At 36.3% G+C, this 21,791-nt stretch overlaps 3 protein-coding genes across 4 annotated transcripts; all 3 read left to right on the plus strand.

The window, feature by feature from the left end:
• Positions 1-290: 290 nt before the first annotated feature.
• LOC141835122 (zinc finger protein VAR3, chloroplastic) lies at positions 291-4,427 on the plus strand. Its single transcript, XM_074722551.1, has 5 exons — positions 291-789; positions 901-1,018; positions 1,196-1,479; positions 2,455-2,553; positions 2,633-4,427. The coding sequence occupies exons 1-5, from the start codon at positions 338-340 to the stop codon at positions 4,242-4,244; spliced, it is 2,565 nt and encodes an 854-aa protein (XP_074578652.1). The 5' UTR covers positions 291-337; the 3' UTR covers positions 4,245-4,427.
• Positions 4,428-13,679: 9,252 nt separating this feature from the next.
• Positions 13,680-14,461, plus strand: LOC141835187 (protein LURP-one-related 8-like). The gene is made up of 2 exons (XM_074722618.1): positions 13,680-13,952; positions 14,047-14,461. Exons 1-2 carry the CDS (start codon positions 13,680-13,682, stop codon positions 14,404-14,406), a joined length of 633 nt encoding a protein of 210 aa, XP_074578719.1. The 3' UTR covers positions 14,407-14,461.
• Positions 14,462-17,662: 3,201 nt separating this feature from the next.
• LOC141834668 (cyclin-dependent kinase B1-1-like) lies at positions 17,663-21,695 on the plus strand. 2 transcript variants are annotated; one of them, XM_074721998.1, is made up of 8 exons: positions 17,663-17,877; positions 18,063-18,207; positions 18,291-18,352; positions 18,427-18,538; positions 18,937-19,030; positions 21,101-21,170; positions 21,371-21,509; positions 21,603-21,695. In XM_074721998.1, exons 1-8 carry the CDS (start codon positions 17,681-17,683, stop codon positions 21,693-21,695), a joined length of 912 nt encoding a protein of 303 aa, XP_074578099.1. In that variant the 5' UTR covers positions 17,663-17,680. The 2 variants fall into 2 exon arrangements, with proteins under 2 accessions (XP_074578099.1, XP_074578098.1); XM_074721997.1 differs by lacking the exon at positions 18,063-18,207 and having other exon boundaries at positions 17,681-17,872.
• The last annotated feature ends 96 nt before the right edge of the window (positions 21,696-21,791 follow it).

Here is a 21,791-nt window from a genome sequence, read left to right on the forward strand (position 1 = left end):
TTCGAGAACTTACGTAAGATTTTTAATACATAAACTTAATAAGATGGATAAATAAATAAAATTAAGTTTTCAGAGTGATAAAATATTCAATGAAATAATAAACAAATCAATTTTTAAATAGGATAAATATTTTAAAATTTGATATCTTTAAATTTTAAAATTAATCGGGTCAAATTTAAATTATGAGCAGATATTTTCTTTATATGGCCACTCACCAATTGCCACGTCACTCAGCCTCCATTTTTATTCGTGACCTAGCCACAACGCTCGGTGCTTTCTTCCCCGTTGGATCACGGTAAAACCCTCTTCCTAGGGTTTCCCCACAACTCCGACGGCGATGGGCGGCGCCTCCAGGCTCCTCCTCATCCTCAGCACACCCTTTCCTCGCCCTCCGGCCCTCCGCCTCGTCCGCCATCCCGCCTTCTCGTACGCCGCCGTTTCCTCAGCTCACTGCCGCCGCTTCCTGCCCTTCCCCGCCCGCCTTCGGCTTGGTTTCTCTTCTTCCGCTGCCTCTGTGCAGATCCCTTACCAGGCCGCATGTGCCAGGGACGGCTTCGGAGAGACCCTGGTCTCGACGCCGACTTTCCTCGCAAATCCCTTTCACCCGTGGCGGGAGTGGTCCGATCTTGTGGATTATCTACGAAACGCTGGTTATTTTAGCAAGCAGGCGCCTTTGGCCATTGGGGATGACGATGATTCGCTTGTGACGAGAGAGGATTTAACAGAGGAGTTAGTGAAGACTGCCCAAGCCTGCCTTTCATTTGCTAGGGACCGGTCTGATTTTCTAAGGTACTGGGTGTTGATATTTGAGTTTGCAATTACAATTTTGGCCTAGTATTTTATCACTTGCTCTTGTTAAGTAATGATCTTCTTGATTAGTGTTTAATCTAATGTTTTTAGGTTCCTTAACAAAAAGGATATTGAGATTATAGTGGAGAAGGGCTCACCGTTCCTGTTTAAAAATGGTGCAAATTCGACAAGGCGATTGCAATCATTCTTAAGGGCTGATGGAGCTGAGGTAAGTTTAACTGTGAAGGAACCAGAAAATAGATTGTCACTTGAAATTTACTGCACGACATTGTCAATTGCAATTTAGATTCTCTGCCATTGAACATTATAAATGTGGCTTATTTTTTTCTGAAACCATAACTTGTTTGAGAAAATATAATGTTCTCTAATTGCTTGGATAACTCAGGCACTGGATTCTGAGGTGGCTCGAACTGTTGATATTATGAGATATTTAGTGAGCTATGCTTGCAGTATTCATGCCGCTAGTGATGCAAATTCCTTAAGAAATAGAGACCTTGTTTATGGATCTACACGAACTCTATTGGCCGAGCTAGTGAATCTGGTTGTTGGTAGTCCAGGATCTGGGTTAAATGAAGCAGTTCATGGACATAATGTTATGAGACATGATCAATTCCCAAGACCTACTGGACAAAATGTCCAGATGAAAAGAGGTGACTGGATTTGTCCAAAGTAAGTTATTTTGTAATTTCAATACTTTCTACTATCTAAATATTGGCTGATTACTTGTTTGGTGCTGATATTATTGGATATTTTGTTACATCTAATATTTTTTTTGCTATCTAAAACTTGGCTAAACTACATGTTGGAGCTGGTTCAGCAATATTTTACATGTCTGATAATACAACATGATCTGAAATATAAATGAGTGAGTAATTCAAAACTTGTAAATCTCATAATATGGCATGGAATTATGGAAATGTGTCATGGCATAGTCCATTTATGTAGTATTTTTTTTTTTACAGAAATTACAATTTTAGATCATATAAATTTGATTTTACAAAGTATTAGTAATGTTTTGTCATTTAATCTTATCTTTTCAGAAAAAGTAACTGTTTTATCATTTCTTATTTTATATTGACATGAAATGGAAAAACTAGTTATGACACAATTAAGTGGACTTGGAGAGATGTAACTCTCATGTTGTATTTAGTAGTATGGGCAGGACACTCACCTTATTTAACATCTGATAGACTCATATCACTTCAATAAAATCATAACTTTATTTGAAAATTACTTTTGTCTAATTTAGTTGATTATTTTTTTGCATTTAAATTAATTTTTATCACCAAATTCTTACATATCATCATCAAAAAAATCAATAATTTATATTCATATAGGAAGTCTCTTGTTTACTCCATGAACTGCTCCCTGTTATTCAGCTACCGAGTGGCATTTTTGCATTCTACTTTATGTAAGGTTTTTGTTTAACCATCATGCATCATCTAAAAAAAATATTATATTTCATTATTGTTCCCTTGTGTATGATGTTTAGACAATCTATATCTATTTGTATAGTGTAAAGGCCTTAACATAGAATTCTATACTTAAAATACTAATGTTAGACTAAACTTATTATACTAATAGTTGTATTACCTAATACTGTTAACCTCAATAACTTGTTATTCTACCTCTTTTGTTATGCAGATGTACTTTCATGAACTTTGCAAGAAATGTAAGATGTCTTGAATGTAGTGAAGCTCGGCCAAAAAGGGTTTTGACAGGTGGAGAGTGGGAGTGTCCTCAGTAAGTTTCCCTCAAAGAAACTTCCTTCTCATCTTGACTTATCCTTGTTTTTCTGACTCCTTTCTTTCTCATATACTAGATGTGATTTCTTCAATTATGGACGAAATATGTCATGCCTAAGGTGTGACTGCAAACGCCCTGTAGGAACCCCATTGGATACAGAACATTCTGCTGAGCAGATCCTTAATAGAAGTGGCATTGACAAGTCTGAAATTGAGCGGAAGTTAGCCGCCAATGATGAGAAGACAGAAAGATGGTTCAATAAAATGTCCCAGTTAAATGATACTGCAGATTTGAGCAATGCAGCAGCTGATGAAGATTTCCCCGAGATCATGCCCATGCAAAAGGGGATGAACAGATTTGTTGTCAGCACAAGAAAAACACCTCTGGAACGAAGGTTGGCTAGTAACCAGAACAACGGTCTGACTAATTCAAGTTCTTCAGAGGACAATCAACTACAGCAAGGTGCTTCAGTAGGGATGGGTTCTCATAAAACTTATGATTCTGTAATCAGTCAGACACTGGACAGGATATTTGGTCGCACCTCCAAATCATCATCAGGAGAGAAGCCAGTGAGTGCAGGAGGGATCAATTCTGGACCTGGAAATAGATCCAGCTTTTCAGAATATAAGGATCAATTGGTCAAACATAGGACAGATCCTGACTATGTGCCATTTGTGCCTTTACCTGAAGATACATTTGCTAAACCTCAAAAGGGTCAATCATCAAATTCAGAAGGCCCAATTTCCATTGAGTCCAGACAGACGAGTGATTCTTTGCCAAAGGGGACTGAGATCTCAGCTGAGGGAAAGGGAAGTGAGTATTCTGATTCTTCCGAAACGTTTACGAAAGTTTCAGAGCTCGATAATCAGGAAAATGCAGCATTGGATAACTTTCCAGAAATCATGCCATTGCGAAAAGGTGAGAATCGGTTTGTAGTCGGCAAAAAGAAGGACCGCTCTTTAACATCGCCACAATACAAGAGGCGGGTAGCAATGGAACAAGCCAATAATTCAAATTTTGTTCCTTTTGTTCCTTTTCCTCCCGACTACTTTGCAAAGAAAGATAAAAAGCCAGAAGTCTCTAAGCCAGTAGCTTCTGCATCTGAAGGGTCCTCGGCACTGGGCGAACACCCTCTAAGTGTGACTGAGAAGTCCAAAGAGGCTGATGGAAATCCAACAAATTGGTCTTCCACTCAGACTTATCACGAGTCTTCGAACATGAACTCTTCTAAAATGAACTCGAACAATTATGAAGTTAATTATTCAGCAGGACTGCCAAGTAACTCCAGATATCCGGGTGATTATTCGCAGAACCAATATCATGGTCCCAACATTTCTGCTAGTCCTCAGCAAACAGAACTTTCTGGGAGCACCAACGAAGGCTGGAAACCAAACTTCACTGGTAAGAGTTTAGAAGGATCATGTGTCACAGAACCTGATCCTCTTGACATGTCAGAGGAGGCAAAGGCAGCCAGATGGTTTCGCAGAGCTGCTCAAATTAAGGACATCTCAGAACTTAGCAACATTCCCGATGAAGATTTTCCAGAAATAATGCCGATGAGAAAAGGGGTCAACCGATTTGTCGTAAGCAAAAGAAAAACACCATTGGAAAGGAGGTTGACATCTCCCCAATACAGAAGAAACCTTCCTATTATTAACTCTGAACCAGATAAAGATGCCAACAAATAAGCCTGCATCAACAAATTTGCACTCTTGGCAGAAAAAAAAAACAATCAGGTCTCATAAATTTTCTTTAGCATATTTTTTAGTCAGAGGATATGCATCTGTTGTTATGGTACAAAAACTCTTGAAGTTATTAACTGATTCAAAGGTTTCATAATTTCGGAGCTCTTACAGAGCTCATATATGCAATGTGCTTTGATTCAAAGGTTGGGCATCACTTCTTTGGTGGAACTAGCAGTAGCATAACACTCCCTTTCACTGATAGTTACATGCATGGTTGTTGCTTTGATTTGAAAGTCTTATTACTGTTTTTAGTGTTATGGACTGAAGTCAACCATCTTTTTTGGGCACTGAAGCGTGTAATAATTATATGCGTGTGGTGGTTGACCTTACAATGTCTGGTAATATTGTTGTAATGATTATATGCTTGTGGTGGTTGACCTTGCAAATTGTCTGGTAATATTGTTGTAATAATTATATGTTCAGATAATAGCAGAGCAAAGGGGGAGATTTGTTTCTATCAACTGCTCATGTAGCTCGGTGAACTGTTCACATTATCGTCTCCTTTTGAAATGTCGCCATCATCAGCAGTAAACTCAAGCCCACACCTTCACTATCCTTCTTTTTGAGATAGGGATGTAATCTATAGGATATAATTGATAGGATATAATTGAGTTGGTTACGAAGAAAAAAGTGAAAAGGGTTGAATCTCAACGAAGTCGAGGTAATGTTCTTTTCTATCATGATCAATTGTAGTTTTTCAATTTACCTCTTCATAAATGATCATGAGATAGATCGTGTGAGGTTGTTGGGATGATAGATTTTATTATTATTTTTTAAAGGGATAGAGATGTAAACAAGTTGTGCAAGTTTATAATCAAGATGAATTTGAAATAAATTAAGTTATTAAAATAATTATTTAAATTTAATTTGATTTTTTTATCAGTTTGAATTTGATTCATCTAGATTTTATTGAATTTTTAATTTGACTTTTTGTTGGTTGATTAATAAGTTTGATATTATAAATTTATTTATTTATAAACTCAGTTTATAAATTTTATTTTAAAATATTATTCATAAAGAATTCATAATTTATATTTATCAATATTAATGAATTAAATGTATATATTTAAATGTATTTATTTAATTTAATAAATTATTTAAATTTATTAATTTAATTAATTTTTTATATATTGAACCACTATAAAAAAAATTTATGAAAGATGAACATCAAATTTATTCGCAAATCTTTGATTCATTTTAATCCTACACAGTGAGGTAAACAAATCAAAATTTAATTCTATTCAAATTTATTTATTACTTATAAAATTTGATCATTAAAATCTTAACGACCTTACTAATATTAAAATCAGCTAATAACTTTGTGGCCATTATAAAATTAAATATTTATATATTATACGAAGTTTATATTATTTTTTATTTTTATTTTATTATAAATAATTTAAGATTATAAAAAAATATAAATTATTATACTTTTTAAATATCTCTATAAAAAAATTTACTATCCTTATTAATTATATATATTATATGATTGTCTATCAAGATCCTAACTCCGCTCTTGTTTGGATAAATCACTAAACATCTTACTGCTACATCGTTGCCCGTTGACCTCGGACACCTCACACAGTTGGTCTCATAGTCATAGAAGTAAATTATGGAAGACTTGGCCTAAAGCAGTAGCCCCTACATGGAGAGATCAAGAACCCAATAAGTATTTCATCACTGAGAATTGACCTAAGATCTCATACGGCAATCTCCCATATAATAGCCAACTATGCGAATGTAAAACTTTCACGAAAGTTCAATTCATGGATCATGATGACTTCTCCTACTTGGATAAATCACTAAATATTTTACTGCTACACTGTTGCCAGAGGCGAACATAACACTTTCATGTGGCAAAAGGTCATATGCTGGCCCTGGGCACCCCACATGATCGATTCCATAGTCATCTGTAAAGAGATAAATCACAAAGAACCCAATAAGTATTGCATTGCTAAGAATTGACTCAATGGCCAACTGCGTGAACATAAAGCTTTCACGAAAGTTCTATGATGACTTATACTTTTTGTTTACCTTTTATGGCTTCTTCCAAATGGTCAACAGAGAAGAGATATTATATTTTAGGGCAATTGATAAGGGATGACGACCATGAATTGGGTCGACTCGTAAAAAATTCTTGATAGAGAAGTGGTCTCTAGTCGACTTACACGTGGCAAAATATCTTCTTTTTTTGCCTTTTTCTAATTCCGTCTAACCTATCAAAAATTTCCAATAAAGGTAATTTGTTCAAACATATTCCATAAATTCAAAAATCTAAATCCAAATTTAATTTTAATAACAACAAGTATCTAATGTAAGAACAACACAAAAGAAAGTTTGTAATGAGTTTAAGAGTTAAAAAATTCATTGATCTGGTCAGGTTATTTAGTGGTTATGCGGACGTTAGGTATAATAGGGTGTAAGAAAAAAAAAAGTAAATATAAGTATCGATTAATGAACTAGAGTTATTCCAGAAAGTCTGAGTAAATTCCCGACCTCCTATTTCAGTCTCGATATGCTTCTTTAAGCATGTGCCGACCTCCTATTTCAGTTTCGATATGCTTCCTTAAGCATATGCAGACCTCCTACTTCGGTCTTGGTATGCTTCCTTAAGTATGTGCCGACCTCCTACTTCAGTCTTGATATACTTCCTTAAGCATGTGTCAAACTCCTACTCCAATCTCAGTATGCTTCCTTAAGCATATACCAACCTCCTACTCTGGTCTCAATTATATGTATCCTTAAGCATATGCCGACCTCTCGTTCCGGTCTCGGCATGTCTTCTGTATCATGTGCTGACCTCCCGTCCCGGTGTCGGCACGCCTTCTATATCATGTGCCGACCTCATGATTCAGTCTCGGCACACCTTCTGTATCATGCGCCGACCTCATAACTTGATCTCGGCACGCCTTCTGTATCATGTGCCGACCTCATGACTCAATCTCGACACACCTTTTGTATCATGTACCGACCTCATGACTCGGTCTCGGAACACATCCTATACCCAGGGCACGTGTGATACTTATTTGAAAACGTGGTCGTTCCGCTTAAATCGAAAAAACAGAACTAATTCTTCCGTGGCAACAGACACTAATATATATTAATAGAAGGAATCTTTCCAGAACGGAACCAATCTACCTGAATATTTCTCAAACGGTTGCTAATATTCCGAAGATCAACTGCTATAAAAAGGTAGCCCATGCCCATGGGCACAGGTACATGCACATATATAACTCCTAACTTCTCCAAGCCCTTTAAACTCCTTCCTCGCGTCAAATCCTAACTTGAGCGTCGAAGTGGCGTGTCGGGAACTCCCTTCCCGGCGTCATTCTAACCCTCTTTTTGGAGTGTCTTGCAGGTCTTTCTTCTCCTTCCGCAGCCTCATCACAGGAGCGTACACGACGGCAAACCTTGAACCAGTGTTGTAACCATCCACGATGTATTGACCAGAACATTCATAATGCCTTTAGTTCGAATCGTATGTAAGTGGTGTCATCACCCGAATCGTATCCGAAAGGCTGACTCGACCACTTAAATTGAATGCAAATCTAGTTGCTTAGGACATATGCATACATGATTTGGTTGGCTAGAAAGCGAAAGGCAAGAGCTTGGTTTGGCATGTGACTTTCGGGCCCTTGTGCCCCCCTTCTTGGAGAACCAAACCCTGTGCACTTGAATGCAACCCTAGCCCTTGTTTAAATCATTAGCCATAACTTTCATTGCTAAAGATCAAACGACATTATAGTGTTTGCCTTGTGCTCTTGTCCCCTCGCTTAGGGTTTCTCCAATGTGTTGTGTTTGCATACCGACCTACATGATCACTAATGCTCTTTAATTTCTAGGGTTAGTTACTTGTCCTAGATCCAACTAGGGAACTTTTAAGCTACTATGTAAATTTTTTTTTCAATATTTTTTAATGCTCATTTAAAAAACAATATATTATTATTGCAATATTGCATATTTAAAAAATTCAAAATTACTAATATATTGCATATTAATAGGAAATTTTATCAATATCCCCATTGTTAAAATACTCTAGCAAATAGTTATTAGCATTTTCACGGGTTACAAAATATAAGGGGTTTCTTGCAAAAGCATTAAAATTCTAAAGCAGAGTTGAAATTCTTGGAAATCTTTCTTGTTTGCTCTTGTATTTTTGGCTATTTAGCAAAATATCCCCAATTCAAAAAATATTTTACAAAATGAGACGACATAACTCAAATATATAAAAGTCATAAATTATTTGGAAAAATATTAATAAATTTATGTCATATAATTTAAATTTTTTGATAGTTTAATTATGTCTTATAAAATTGTTATATATATATATATAATTATTCTCCATTATCGAGTAGATGCACCTGGAAAGGTGTCCTCTATGACCTCCCAACTCACCATTCAAACACTTTAGAATAGACCAGTTTGTTGGAATTTTATTCCACAATTTTAAATTTCAGATTTATCCATTGAAATGGCTTGAGCCGATAATCTCCTTAAGTTGACAGCGAGGAAGATATGCTCCTCAAGTTGACAGCAAGGAAGAAGATATGTTGTATCGTTGATGCTCAAGAGTATTACCCTTACACTTCAGCAACTAGCAAAAAAATAATTCAATTGACAAAATATTAGTGGTTCTATTTGGGAAAATTCATTCAATATGCAAAGATTGTGCTTGCACATGAGTCATATTGGTTCAGTGTAATCCGGATCTTGAATTTGCACCTCCTTACAGGTCCACGCGTGAGAGAGAACTTCTCATGCATATATTCACAACTACAATGCTTGTGATACATTATATGTGGGTACAATCGACTTATAGTCAAGGTGAGCAGGTTGACCAAGTTCGAGTTGACTTGAGTTAAATTTTGATAGTTAATATGTTAGTTTGATGTCAAGTAGGTCAAGATTGACTAGATACTTGACAATAGAGGAAAGTCCAAGTAAATCAAGGTTGGTCGGACACTTGGTATTCGGAAGTCTAACAGAAAGTTAGCAAGAGAAAGTCCAAGTGAGTCAATATTGACTAGACACTTAGTGATCTTAAGTCTAACGAAAAGTTAACAAGAGGAAAGTCCAAGTAGGTCAAGGTTTATCAGATACTTGGTGATTGAAAATCCAACGGGAAGTTGACAAGAGGCAAATCCAAGTGGATCGAGGTGGATTAGACACTTAGCACGAAATAGAAAGTCCAAGTGGATAATGGAGGATCGAATAATTTATGATGACAAAAGTCCTGGAAGGTCAAAGTTGATCGGATGTTAAGCAACATGAAGTTCTAGCAGGTCACAAATGATTAGATGTTGGGTAAAGGAAGTCCTGGTAGGTTGAAGTCAATCGGTACCAAGCAAAACGCAAATTCAACTTTGAAAAAGTTGAAATTAGGATTAGCAATCAATTGACAAATCCTAAATCTGAAACTTTAGATTTGTTAGTGACCAATCGATTGCTCAACCATAGCCAACGAATAGAAAGGTTCGGAATTGATTGATCAGTTCGACTGGGAGCTACTAATCGATTGGTGCAATCGATTGATCAAGCAAAATAGTCATTCTGTAGGTTTAAACGGTTAAATCCGATGTGACAATCGATTGATGAGTAAGACTTATCCATTAGTAGGCGGAAATCAACCTGATTGCAACCTAGAAAAGGTCATGGTCATTTAAAGCAAGCCAGTCCTTGGAGATTTTAGAGTGAAGTGTTGTTGCATTTTTGAATCCACAAAAAATTATTCCAAATAATAAGAAAACATCTAAAGTAAGATTTCATTATAAAGTCATTTTCGATTTCATTTGTATTTGTGTTTCTTATTGTGTTCTTGTAAGAACAAAATTGTAAAAGACTTCTTCACATTCAAAAGTTATTGAAAAGGAAAATTTTTCAATGGAAAGAGATCGTAGGAGTGGATCCTTAGATTAGTCATCTCAAGGAGATAGATACCAAAGAAAATCAAGTTGTTGTATATGTGGCATTAAGGTTGATTTAAGAAGTCCACTGTGCAATCAAACAACAATTACTAGATCAAAACAAGAAACAATCGAAATTATTCACCCCCTCTAAGTTGCACAGATCTTAACATTGTTAATCAACCATATTATCATAAAACTTTCAATGTAAAACTAAAACTTCATTCACAACAACGGAGTCTTATTCCTTTCCATTTCTTTTTCATTCACATTTATCCAACAAAGTTTGATACTAGTAAAAGGCAAATCTTCTTTGGACATGATTTTAAGGCCTAAAAATTAATAAATGCGATTGAACAGCTAATCAAAACTTCTTAATGTTGTTCATAGAATATATTCTTAAAGAAATGTATAAGATGATATCAGCCTTGATGTCACCTTCCTCGAACTAGTTCTCATGAACACTATTGCAATTAAAGTATTTTATTACCGACTTATAATTAATAACTAAAACCTAATTTAGCACGCGATCATGCATCAATCAATCAACCAAAACGCGATTAGCATTGCAAATTAATTAAATAACTAGAAGATAAACATCCCTAACCAATAATATTAATTATATTTAGATTAATACTAAATTGTAAGGCTATCTCATCTCAATCATTAGTTAATACCTACATTTTCATCCCTATCTTAATTTAAATAGTTCCAAAATTTTGCCACCGATTGTGACCCCTTCAACCCCACTAAGCCATTCAAAAACCTTGGATAAAAGTCAAAAGGCTGCCCCTTTTTTACCGAATTATGTTGATTTTTTTTATCAAAAGGATGTCTCATTCCATGTAAAATGATATAAGTGTCTTTCAATACTATTTTTATTATTATCCTATTTATATCTCCTGTCTGATTTTTAACTGATTAATTAGGTGCGTTGTAGTAGTTATAAAACTATAATTATTACACAGTTGTAGCGGATACAATATGAAAAAAATTAAGATAAATTATTTGGAGCCTCCAAAAAATTTATATACTCTCAAATCTAGTTGTTATGGATTCCTCCACGCAATAATGAATTGTAGATCTCTAAACGAACTTCAATTTATATATTATGCATCACGTGGTTCAACTCAAATTAAAAGTTATGTCATCTCAAAGTTTAAAATTTAACATTTACATTGTAATAGTAGCGGCTACAACTATGTGGTAGCTATAGTTTCATAGCTACTATAACTACGTGGCAGCTTAGTTATATATAGCAGTTATTAAACCGTAACAGTTACAACGTGAATGTTAAATATTAAACTTTGAGAGATCATAACTTTTGACTCGGTTAAACCACAAGACACATAATATACCAAATCAAAACTCTTTCAAAGATCTACAACTGATTATGGAGTGGAACTCATAACGGTCCTATTTTAGACTCAAAATATCATTTAAATTCTTTTTGGAGACCCCGAACAATTTTAATCTTAAATTTTGTTCCATGGTATAGCAGCTACGAAATCGTAATTGTTATAACGCGTCTGATTTAAACATGAGACAAGATAATAGTAGAGGATAATTGTCTTATTTTACAAGGGAGTGAGATGCTCTTTTGATAAAAAATTTACATAGATGACGATAAAAAAGGATGCTCTTCACTTTTACCCAAAAACTATTTCACAAGTTGCTTTCTACCCTAAACTCCACTAACCACACTATTTCACTGAACTAAACGATAGCATAGCTAATATGTAGTATCTTTTTTCTTAGGTTGGAAATCCATTGAGTAAACAACTTTGTTTTAGTGGTTGGAGTATTGGGATTTATCGAGTTGAAAGCGAGCTTATATCTTGGTTATAGCTTAATGGCTCGGTGTCTCATCAATGTCTTATTGCTTCGGTAACATCTTGACAATGTTGTTGATTGATCGATATAAGAATTAGATTTTTTTTCTTTTTTCTCTTTAATGCAAGATTGTCCTTCCTAAGTGTCCATGATTAAAACTTTCTTGATAAGGGAGCGATGTTCACTCCCACCAACTTTATGGGTAAAAACACAAATTTTAGGGGTAAAATACAATTTACCCATTTTCAATAAAACCCAATAATTTAAGATTTAATCAAAACAAGATCCATAATTTTTTTATAATCGATATATCCAGCTCTTCAAATTGATTAATCCTCAAAATGATCAATCCAATCTCATAGAAGTTTCTCATCAATCATTAAGGTAAATCGAGAAGTATGAATGGTACGCCATTCACAGTCAGTGTTTTAAAGTTGTCTTTCCATTAGATAAAATTAATCTGCAGTACGCTATAGTTAGAAATCGACCAGCGGATGTTTGGTTAACTGCGGAAGTGCCTTATAAAAAGTAAATAAAATGTTAATTGATACATTTATACAAAACTTCTACCCCGAACATGTACTAGAGTTGTAAACAATCAAGTGAAATCCAATCCATGAAATATTTGATTTATGAACAGCATCATTGTAGTAGGTCGTAATGCTAGAGGAATCATTATCGTATGACATAGAGGGGGGAGGTCATAAGCATCTATACTGTAAAATTGATTTTGGATGGAATGAAAAAGACATATTTGGTAAAATCATAACCGTAGAATACGATCCTAATCGATATGCATACATTTATCTCTTTAACAAAGATGGAATCCGCCACCCCAGCGGTCCTACACAGTCGGCTCCACGACCATCTATGAGGAGGTAAATCGAGAAGTTACAATTGACCACGACAGAAGAGGGCATTACCTCAGCTTATCTCATAAATTGTGAGAATGATCTCCATAATCATCATTTTAGAATTATATTTTCATTAAAAGAAATTAATACGTCGTAGTTAGAAATCAATCTATGAATGTTTAATTAACTGAGGAAGCAAGGGCGGAGCTAGGTTTCTAGCTACCCGGGCTATAGCCCGGGGGTCCGACGGCGTGGAAAGGGAAATAAAGCTTGGATTTACATATGGGAGAAAAGAAATTTTAAGAAAATAGAGAAGATAGCCCGGGTATAATTTCGACGTAGCCCAGTATTCAAGATCAGCCCGGGTATATCACCCGGGCTGGCTCCGCCAGTGTGAGGAAGCATCTTCTAAACTTTTTTTTATTCTATTAAAAGCCCAAATTTTCAAAGTTAAGCCACCTCGTGACACCATCGATTACAATTAAATATTTTTTGCAATTTTTAAATTTTTGTGCACATTTTTGTGCAAGTAAACATGAAATTAATTTTTTTATCTACGCTTTGACCACCAAATTGGATACCTTCAAACCTAATACAACAAACACTATTTCTGGGCCTAATTGAAATAATTTTAAAATAAAATAGTTAATTGTCAAATCCAACCAAAAATACCTACCGTAAATATCAGCCTTCCCGAGGGGTATTTATGTCCATTAAATGTCTATATAGATGCCCACCGCTCGCCTTCTCTAAGTAAACCGCACTTCTTCCAAATTCGCCGGCGGACGATGGCGAAGATCCACCCAAACACCTCCTTCAGGTCCGGCGAACCTTCGTGCCTCCCTGAAGCTTTCTCCGACATCGCCGGGAGGAGTTGCGACGGCGGCAGCGTAGTGCTGACGGTGTGGAGGAAGTCGCTCGTGCTGAGCTGCAGCGGGTACACGGTCTTCGACGCGAACGGCGACTTGGTCTTCCGAGTGGACAGCTACGGGTCGAGGCGCCCCGGCGAACTCGTCCTCATGGACGCCGCCGGAAAGCCGCTGCTCACCATCCGGCGAAAGGTGCGTTTTTGTAGAAGTCCATCAGCGAGTTGACTCGGCGAGCTCGGAATCGGATCGCCTGACTCGTTCTTCTTCTTTTATTGTCAATTCGCAGAAGCTGAGCCTGAGCCTCGCCGACACGTGGCAGATATACGACGGGGAGGAGGCCGTCGGTCCGCAGCTGGCGGCGGTGAAGCAGCACGTGAGCCTGCGGCACTCCAAGGTGCTCGCGCACGTGAGCGCGGGGGGCGGCGGGGGGTACGTGGTGGAGGGGTCGTACGGGCGGCGGAGCTGCAGCCTCTACGACGAGCGGCGGCGGCCGCTGGCGGAGGTCAGGCGGAAGGAGGCTGTCGGCGGCGTGGAGTTCGGCGGCGAGGTGTTCCGACTCGTCGTGCACTCGCCGGCGGACCACGACGCACGCCTCGCCATGGGCGTCGTCATCGTGCTCGACCAAATGTTTGAATCGAGATCTTAATTCGCAACTTTATAAATTCTTTTTAATGGATTTTAATTTAGAAGGTGTTTTGAAGGCAGAGCAAGGTGTAGATAAATCGATTCATAATTTTTCAATAAAAATTTGGAATCAAATCTTGGATTTGGATAGATCATGTTGATCGATTTAGAGCTTGTTTCATTTTAAAACCTCCAAGTTAGTGGTGTTCCTGAATCATTTCAATAAAATAGAAATTCGTCACTCCAATGATTCCATACGATAACTTTCATAATCATCTATACTAAGGTAAAAAGATAATTAAATTGAAAAGTCCATACGAGTTCATAATCATCTATAAGAAGGATTAAGAAGCTACAGTTGGCTACTCACAATTTCGACTTCGTCGAGATTCGACCTTTATTCACTTCAACAAGTTTATTTCGTAGTAATCAACTCAATCATGCCTCGGGGCTCATGGTGTTCCTAAATCATGTGTTTGTTGATGGTTTCACTATCAGAGTTAGAAATTATAATTTATCCATGCTAATCGATCAATGATATATATAAAGACCTTAGTTGATTGCGGAATTTGATTTAGGAACTCAAGACTGGATTGAAGTGAATAATGCGCTAAAATAGTTAAATGTATGAAGAAATTATTAAATATATGGATTTATCCTCTAAAATTTAATATGGGCCTCCGGGCTAAAGTTCACAGTAGTCCCACATAGTCGGCCCTACACACGGTCGGCCCCACGATCTGTGAGAAGCTAAATCGAGAAACTGCAGTTGGTCACGACACAGGAGGGTGTTGTCTGGCTTCGACAAGATTCGAACCCTTGTCCTCTTCTGCAACTCTCTGCGTCGTAACCAACTCAGCTATGCCTCGGGGGCAAACACATGCCTACTCGATGCATGTTAGGGTGTCAAAAATAAATTTGACTTATCAATTTCAATTCGATTTGAAAAATATTGAATTAAGATTGGAGATTTTAGGATTCTGGTCAATCAAGTTGGATCCAACAATTTTTTGAATCGGGTTAAGTTCGAATTGGCTTGGTTTGACTTAAATTTAGGATTAAAAAATAATTTAGGATTAAATTAAATTATATTTTATATTATAATAATAATATATTGAGATGAAAATTAAGAATTATTAAAAAAATAATAAAAAGTTTTTTTACTGGTGAGATTATCTTTAGCGGATTCAAATTGAGATTTTTTTATAATATCTTTATTTCTTGTGAAAAAGTAGAATTGTCATCCTAGAAGCTTATAGTTTACCCTACGATAGAAAAAGTAAAGGATATTTGTCATGACGGAGGAAGGTCCTGTTTCACAATCATCGCCGAGATTCGAACCTTTACTTCTACTATGTAAATCTAACTAACCAATTATGTCTTTAGAGGCATTCAGTCTATATGCGAATGGATACATCTGAATTGACACCCTTATTTATTATATGCTGTCCTATTTGTCAATTTTTTTATTAGAGCCGATTTTATTATCTATTATTATTTATTTTCTATCAAACTACCCCACAAAATAGAAAAATGCTGGTGCATTTGAGCAATGAAAATAATGGCGCATGTTGTGGCACAGTAGTCGGGCCTGAGAAGTTGTCAGTGACAACCCCACCTGGCCACTGAGTTGAATGCAACACAACTACAAACTTAACAAGCATCCTATTCTTCTATGGAGATTCGAGGAGCATAATCATTCAAGGATAGAGTACAGCTGCTCCGGGCAACGATACAGCGATAAAGTGCTCAATGATTTATTAAAATATTTATAATTTGAATTCAATTATGATGTATCGTAAAGTATTTTTTTAATGGGATAAAAAATTTAAGATGTTGGTGGTTGAGTGCGGAGTCGTGCATGCTTCTGAATTTATCTTAATGTCGACGAAAAATTTTCGTAGGACCAAACCAATCACCTGTACTCTCATTTATTTTTTCTAGTGGCAAGTAAAAAATTTCGTATGATCGAATAAATGATAACTCTCTCCTTGAATAAACTTACAACTTTCATGATGTATCGTAAAGTACTCTTTCAAAATCTCAAAAGTGAGTTGAAAAATTCTAAGGAGGCTTGTGGCGGTAACTGAGTGCGGAGTCTGTGTGTCTTAAGAATGCTTTTGAATTGATTGCCCTTCTCCAACTCTTATTGCCCAATCGAGGAGCAGACAATTAATGCGTTCCACTTATTGAACAAAATCTATGGTCGGTCGACCTATGCCAAAGGCGTCCTTAGGGTGATCTTATTCTTACGGGGTAAGTAAAAATTTTTCTTTTATCATATTTCGCTCAAAGGGTTGAAGGGACCTATCATCTTCAAGATTAATTGAAGGGTAAGAATTAGATATTTAGGTTATAAAAAATAAAAAGTAAAAAAAAATAGAATAGAGACTTAACTCTCAATTGATAATATTTTTTAAGAAATATATATTATAGCAAAGTCATAGCTATTTTCATCGTTTTAAAAATTATTAGAGGCTATAGAAAATCACTTTCGTAATCTATACTTTTTTTTTGTGAAGTGTTATAATAATTTTAAAATAATGTTAATTAAATTTTAAATAATTTTTAATTAAATTACTAAAAAGTATTTTTTTACAATATTTTATATGTAGTAATTTTATTATTGGAGCAATTTTAATTTTGTAATTGCTATAATAATATTGAAATAAAAATATGTTTATAGGGTATGGTTGAGTTGGTTACTATAGAGCAGACTTACTAAAGTGGATAAATATTGAATCTCGACGAAGACGAGGTAATACCCTCTCCGTAGTGACCAACTGCAGCGTTTAGATTTATCTTCTCACAGATGGTGGTGAGACCGATTGTATAGAGCTATTAGAGTGATGATTTTTTTTTTTTTTTTTACAGTAGAAGAGATGCCTGATAATAAAGAACGCCTTTAATTTTGACTTATTAAAATAACTTTTAGATTTTCAATATTGTCATTTTTACTTTGAAATAAAACAATCAATTATCTATACTCACATTGTGTTTATTTGGATGGAAATAAGAAAGAAAGAAAAGTAGACAAACAAAATAATTATTTTTCCGTTTACTAAATTATTTAATAGTATGAAAGCCACTCGACCGTTAGGCCCATCTGCTTCCGGAAAGCCCAACAACCACGGCCCGGCCCAAATAATCGACCTCCGATCTTTTAAAAACGAACCCTCCTCTCCAATTCCCTCCCTCTCTTCCTCCCGTCGAGGTTTCAGCGGGCATTTCTGTGGCAATCTGCGACTTGCTGCTCCAGATCGAGGACCAGGAAGGAGAAGACCTCGGCGGCGGCGATGGATGATTACCAGAAGCTGGAGAAGATCGGCGAGGGGGCGTACGGTAAGGTGTACAAGGCGCAGGACAAGAAGACGGGGCAGCTCGTTGCGATCAAGAAGTCGCGCCTCCAGATGGACGCAGAGGGCATCCACCGCACTACTCTCCGAGAGATTTCCCTCCTCCAGTATCTCTCCCAATCCATTTACATCGTCCAGTATCTCCCTCTCCTCCTTTCCCCTGCCATTGATCATTGCTTCTTCTTTGTTTTGCCTTGTGTTTTTTTTTTCGGTTTTGTGATTGCGTTTAGGTTGAGATCGATATTTTAGAGTGAATTGGTGTTGTTTTCTCTTTATTTCTTTGGCTAACCGTTCTTTTATGGGTTTCTTTTTGGTTGGGCAGGCTACTCAAAGTGGAGCAAGTGAAGAAGAACGGAAAGCTGCTTCTTTATCTGGTTTTTGAGTATTTGGACTCAGATCTCAAAAATTTCATTGATTCCTACCGACTAGCACCCACCCCCAGTCTCGTTCCTTCTTCAGTCATTCGGGTGCTCCAATTTAGACCAACAAATTCTCCTCTTTTTCCTTTTGTTTTGAACTTCTTTGCCGAACTGTCTCTTTCTTTTTGCAGTCGTTTATGTATCAATTGTGTAAAGGAGTTACACATTGCCATAGCCATGGCGTGCTTCACAGGTTATATTTTTTCTCATATTTCCTCGTTTCCTGTGAAATGATCTGGCTCATAGGCATGACCAGATTTAAAACAGGGATCTGAAACCTCAAAATCTGCTTGTTGACAAAGAGAAAGGCATATTAAAGATTGCAGATCTTGGACTGGGAAGAGCCTTCTCGATCCCTCTAAAGTGCTATACTCATGAGGTTCTTATGAGCATAAATTTTCATTACTAGTAATACCCTTTGAATTCACAGTCAATGGGCATGCTACTTTATTACTTGAAACTTTGTTTCTGGCTATCTTCTCTTATACTCATAAGGTTCTTATGAGCATAAATTTTCATTTCTACTACTAACCTTTGAAATCACAGTCAATGGACATGCTACTTCTTTACTGAAACTTTTTTTCTGGCTGTCTTTTCTTATAGTCATGAGGCTCTTATGAGCATAAATTTCATTTCTAGTAATAACCTTTGAATTCACAGTTAACGGGCATGCTACTTTTTCACTTAAAATTTCTTTCTGGTTATATTTTCTTATGCATATGAGGTTCTTGTGAGCATGTTGGATATCATGGGAACTGTAATTGCTCTGTTGTGTAGGTTGTAACACTTGGGTACAGGGCTCCAGAGATCTTGCTGGGAGCAACACATTACTCGACTGGGGTGGACGTTTGGTCTGTTGGATGCATATTTGGTATGATAACATCCATTTGTGTATCTCTTTGTTGTTAATTCTATTCCATGAGTATCTCTTATTCACAGTGCTACAAAGATTTTACTGCATCATTTTATTTGTTTGATGCAGAAGTTAATTAATGTTTTCATATTACAATATGGGAAGGAAGCTTGCAAGTAAATGTTAGTTCTGGCCATTTAAATGTGGGTTAATTTTATAATTTTGCATATTTTCTAAAGGCATAAACAAACTAGATTGACAAGTTGTATATAGGTGGATTATTTTTTGATGTATTACTTGAATGGTCCAGTGTACTCCCTTTGAATGACGGTTACTTTGTCTAATCTAACTTGTAAGAACACCTTATAACTGATCTTTGCCTCTTGCCAACATAAATAAAGAAAGTTGGTTGGTGGTTCCTTCAACATCCTCTCCTCGGTTCCTTTGACAAACACAATATTTTGAGGTAATAATAATTCCACCGCTTAAATCATCTTCCTCTGTGTGCTATTTTTGCATTATAGTGTATTGTGTTACACCTACTTAAATAAATTGACAACATTATCAACCTACAGTCAAAGTCATTATTCAAAATCAAAGGCCTCAAAATCAAGGATGTTAAATTGAATGTATGTTGTGGATTTTTTGAGTGAATGTTGAATTATGAATCATATTTTTCAACTATAAATTGTATAATAGATTAAAAGGATCCATCAAGTGGGCAATCAGCATATAGGGTGTTGGTAGAGATTATGAGTAACAGTTAACATATCATTGATTCAATAGCTTTATAGTAAGGGGTTACGTAGGGAAGCTAGTCAAGGGGTATGGTTTTGTTTAGAGTCATTAGAGCTGTGGATTGAGGCTTGGTGAGGGTAGACTTGTAGCCGGTGAATGATGGGGATGTGGAAGTCCAATAGTGACTTTTGTGAGTTGCAACCGCTATGGTTGAGAGGAGAATTTACGTAGTGTAGGAGAGGAAGGTGATGACAAACTTGGCCGACAATCTCTCGTATGAGATTACTTGGGGTGGAGGTCTTAGATTGAGAGCCAATGAGGGATTAATAGTGTTTGGGTAGTGAGGTTTAATATATTAAATGAGGAGGTTTAGAAGTCTCGTTGATGTGTGTTTGAGGAGTCAATGAGTAGGAGTTGATGTGGACTTGAAGAGGTCATCAATCAATGTGATATTGGGCAATGATGGTTTGGTTGAACAATGTAGATTAGCTTTCTAGAGAGCAAACTAACTAGGGAGTGATTTGAAAGCAACGAATGAGATTTGAGAGCTAGTAATCATTATAGAAGGAGATGGCATGCAGAGGTGAAAGCTCGACCTAGGTGGTTGTCAATAGGTCTCAGAAAAGGCTATCTTTGTTATTGAGGATGTGAAGAAGGATCGTGAGGAGGTTCTAATGATGGTTAAAAGGAGATCTTTGGTGTGGTATGGTCGTTCGAGCTTATTGATAGAGATTAAAATTGTAAAGTTTGGCTCCTTCACCATCATGGTGCCATCAAGAGACACTGTGGCTATGGATTGAGGAGAGCCATTTGATCAAATAGAAAAAGTTCTATGTCAATGGCTCACTAGTGAACCAACCTAGACAACCAACTAGTCAAATTGGCCTTAGTTAAGGGTCCAATTGCATAACTCAAAATAATCTTTGATTTAAGTTATAAAAACTATATTTATATATTAATCAATATAAACATATCTAATTTACAAGAATCTAAAATAATGTATTTATTAAAAGACAATTTTCCCCATGTATTAGAGTAGAGAACTAAGGTAGTTGGGTGAGTAATTAGGATTTTATTTTTATTTTCAAGCACACGTTCATTGTTGTTTGTAGGATACCTACCTTCTTTGAAAGGGGGAAGAAAGAAATCTGATTTTGGTTTATTTTTTCTTCTAATTTTGTAGGATCAGTCAGCTTTAGCCATACAGTAAAATATCAGTTTAACATAGATCATATTTATTCTGAAAATAGTGGCTATGTTTTTTAACCAATTACAGCTTAATAAAACAGTGACACGTAGATATGCAATTCGATTAAATATTAATCTGTTATGTCCTTTATTTTGAAATAGCTGAAATGGCCCGGAGCAAAGCACTTTTTATTGGTCAATCAGAACTACATCAATTGCTTTGCATTTTCAGGTTTGTTTTACTACTCATGACATCCTTGCTAAGCCTACTGCGTTTGATGAAAAATTCTTATGCGAAAGATAATCTAAAAGGAAATTTAAACATGTTTCTCAAGTCATTTGCACATGAAGGTTTTACTAAAACTTAGATGCTATGTTTCCGAATCCTTTATGTTCTTACACGTTTTAGTTGGCATGGCATTATTCCTAAAGGCTGCTAGGGACTCCAACTGAGGAGACATGGCCTGGAGTTAGCTCACTGCGGGATTGGCATTCATATCCACAGTGGAGATCTCAAGACTTGGCTCTAGTAGTTCCATCACTGGAACCCGAAGGGATCGACCTTTTATCGGTAACTCGCAGTTCATTCTTCTCTTAGTTAACTTCAGTTCCTTAGATTGCAATTGGCATTCAAAGTCCTGTTTTCTGACTGTAAATTCTGCAGAAGATGCTTGAATATGACCCAGCTAAAAGAATCTCAGCTCTGAAAGCAATGGATCATCCCTACTTCAATTCTTTGGACAAGTCACAATTTTAGTGACTTTATCACTAGAATTCATTAATTGCCAATTCCATTACTTATTCCATTCACTATCGTGTTCATTTTTTAGTCACATAGATTCTCACAGCTTTT

This window comes from Curcuma longa, chromosome 9 (assembly GCF_044706935.1).
Source record: "Curcuma longa cultivar G26 ecotype Majalengka, Jawa Barat chromosome 9, ITB_CL_G26_1.1, whole genome shotgun sequence".
Classification (NCBI taxonomy): Eukaryota; Viridiplantae; Streptophyta; class Magnoliopsida; order Zingiberales; family Zingiberaceae; genus Curcuma; species Curcuma longa.

What these genes read in the sequence shown, in the direction of transcription:
- LOC141835187 (XM_074722618.1), top strand. Translation starts at nt 13,680, where the DNA reads ATGGCGAAGATCCACCCAAACACCTCCTTCAGGTCCGGCGAACCTTCG. An exon ending in TGCTCACCATCCGGCGAAAG is followed by an intron (nt 13,953 to 14,046) that starts GTGCGTTTTTGT and finishes GTCAATTCGCAG; the next exon opens with AAGCTGAGCCTGAGCCTCGC.
- LOC141834668 (XM_074721998.1), top strand. Translation starts at nt 17,681, where the DNA reads ATGGATGATTACCAGAAGCTGGAGAAGATCGGCGAGGGGGCGTACGGT. An exon ending in CAATCCATTTACATCGTCCA is followed by an intron (nt 17,878 to 18,062) that starts GTATCTCCCTCT and finishes TTGGTTGGGCAG; the next exon opens with GCTACTCAAAGTGGAGCAAG. An exon ending in TAAAGTGCTATACTCATGAG is followed by an intron (nt 18,539 to 18,936) that starts GTTCTTATGAGC and finishes TCTGTTGTGTAG; the next exon opens with GTTGTAACACTTGGGTACAG.
- LOC141835122 (XM_074722551.1), top strand. Translation starts at nt 338, where the DNA reads ATGGGCGGCGCCTCCAGGCTCCTCCTCATCCTCAGCACACCCTTTCCT. An exon ending in GACCGGTCTGATTTTCTAAG is followed by an intron (nt 790 to 900) that starts GTACTGGGTGTT and finishes TAATGTTTTTAG; the next exon opens with GTTCCTTAACAAAAAGGATA. An exon ending in GGAGAGTGGGAGTGTCCTCA is followed by an intron (nt 2,554 to 2,632) that starts GTAAGTTTCCCT and finishes CTCATATACTAG; the next exon opens with ATGTGATTTCTTCAATTATG.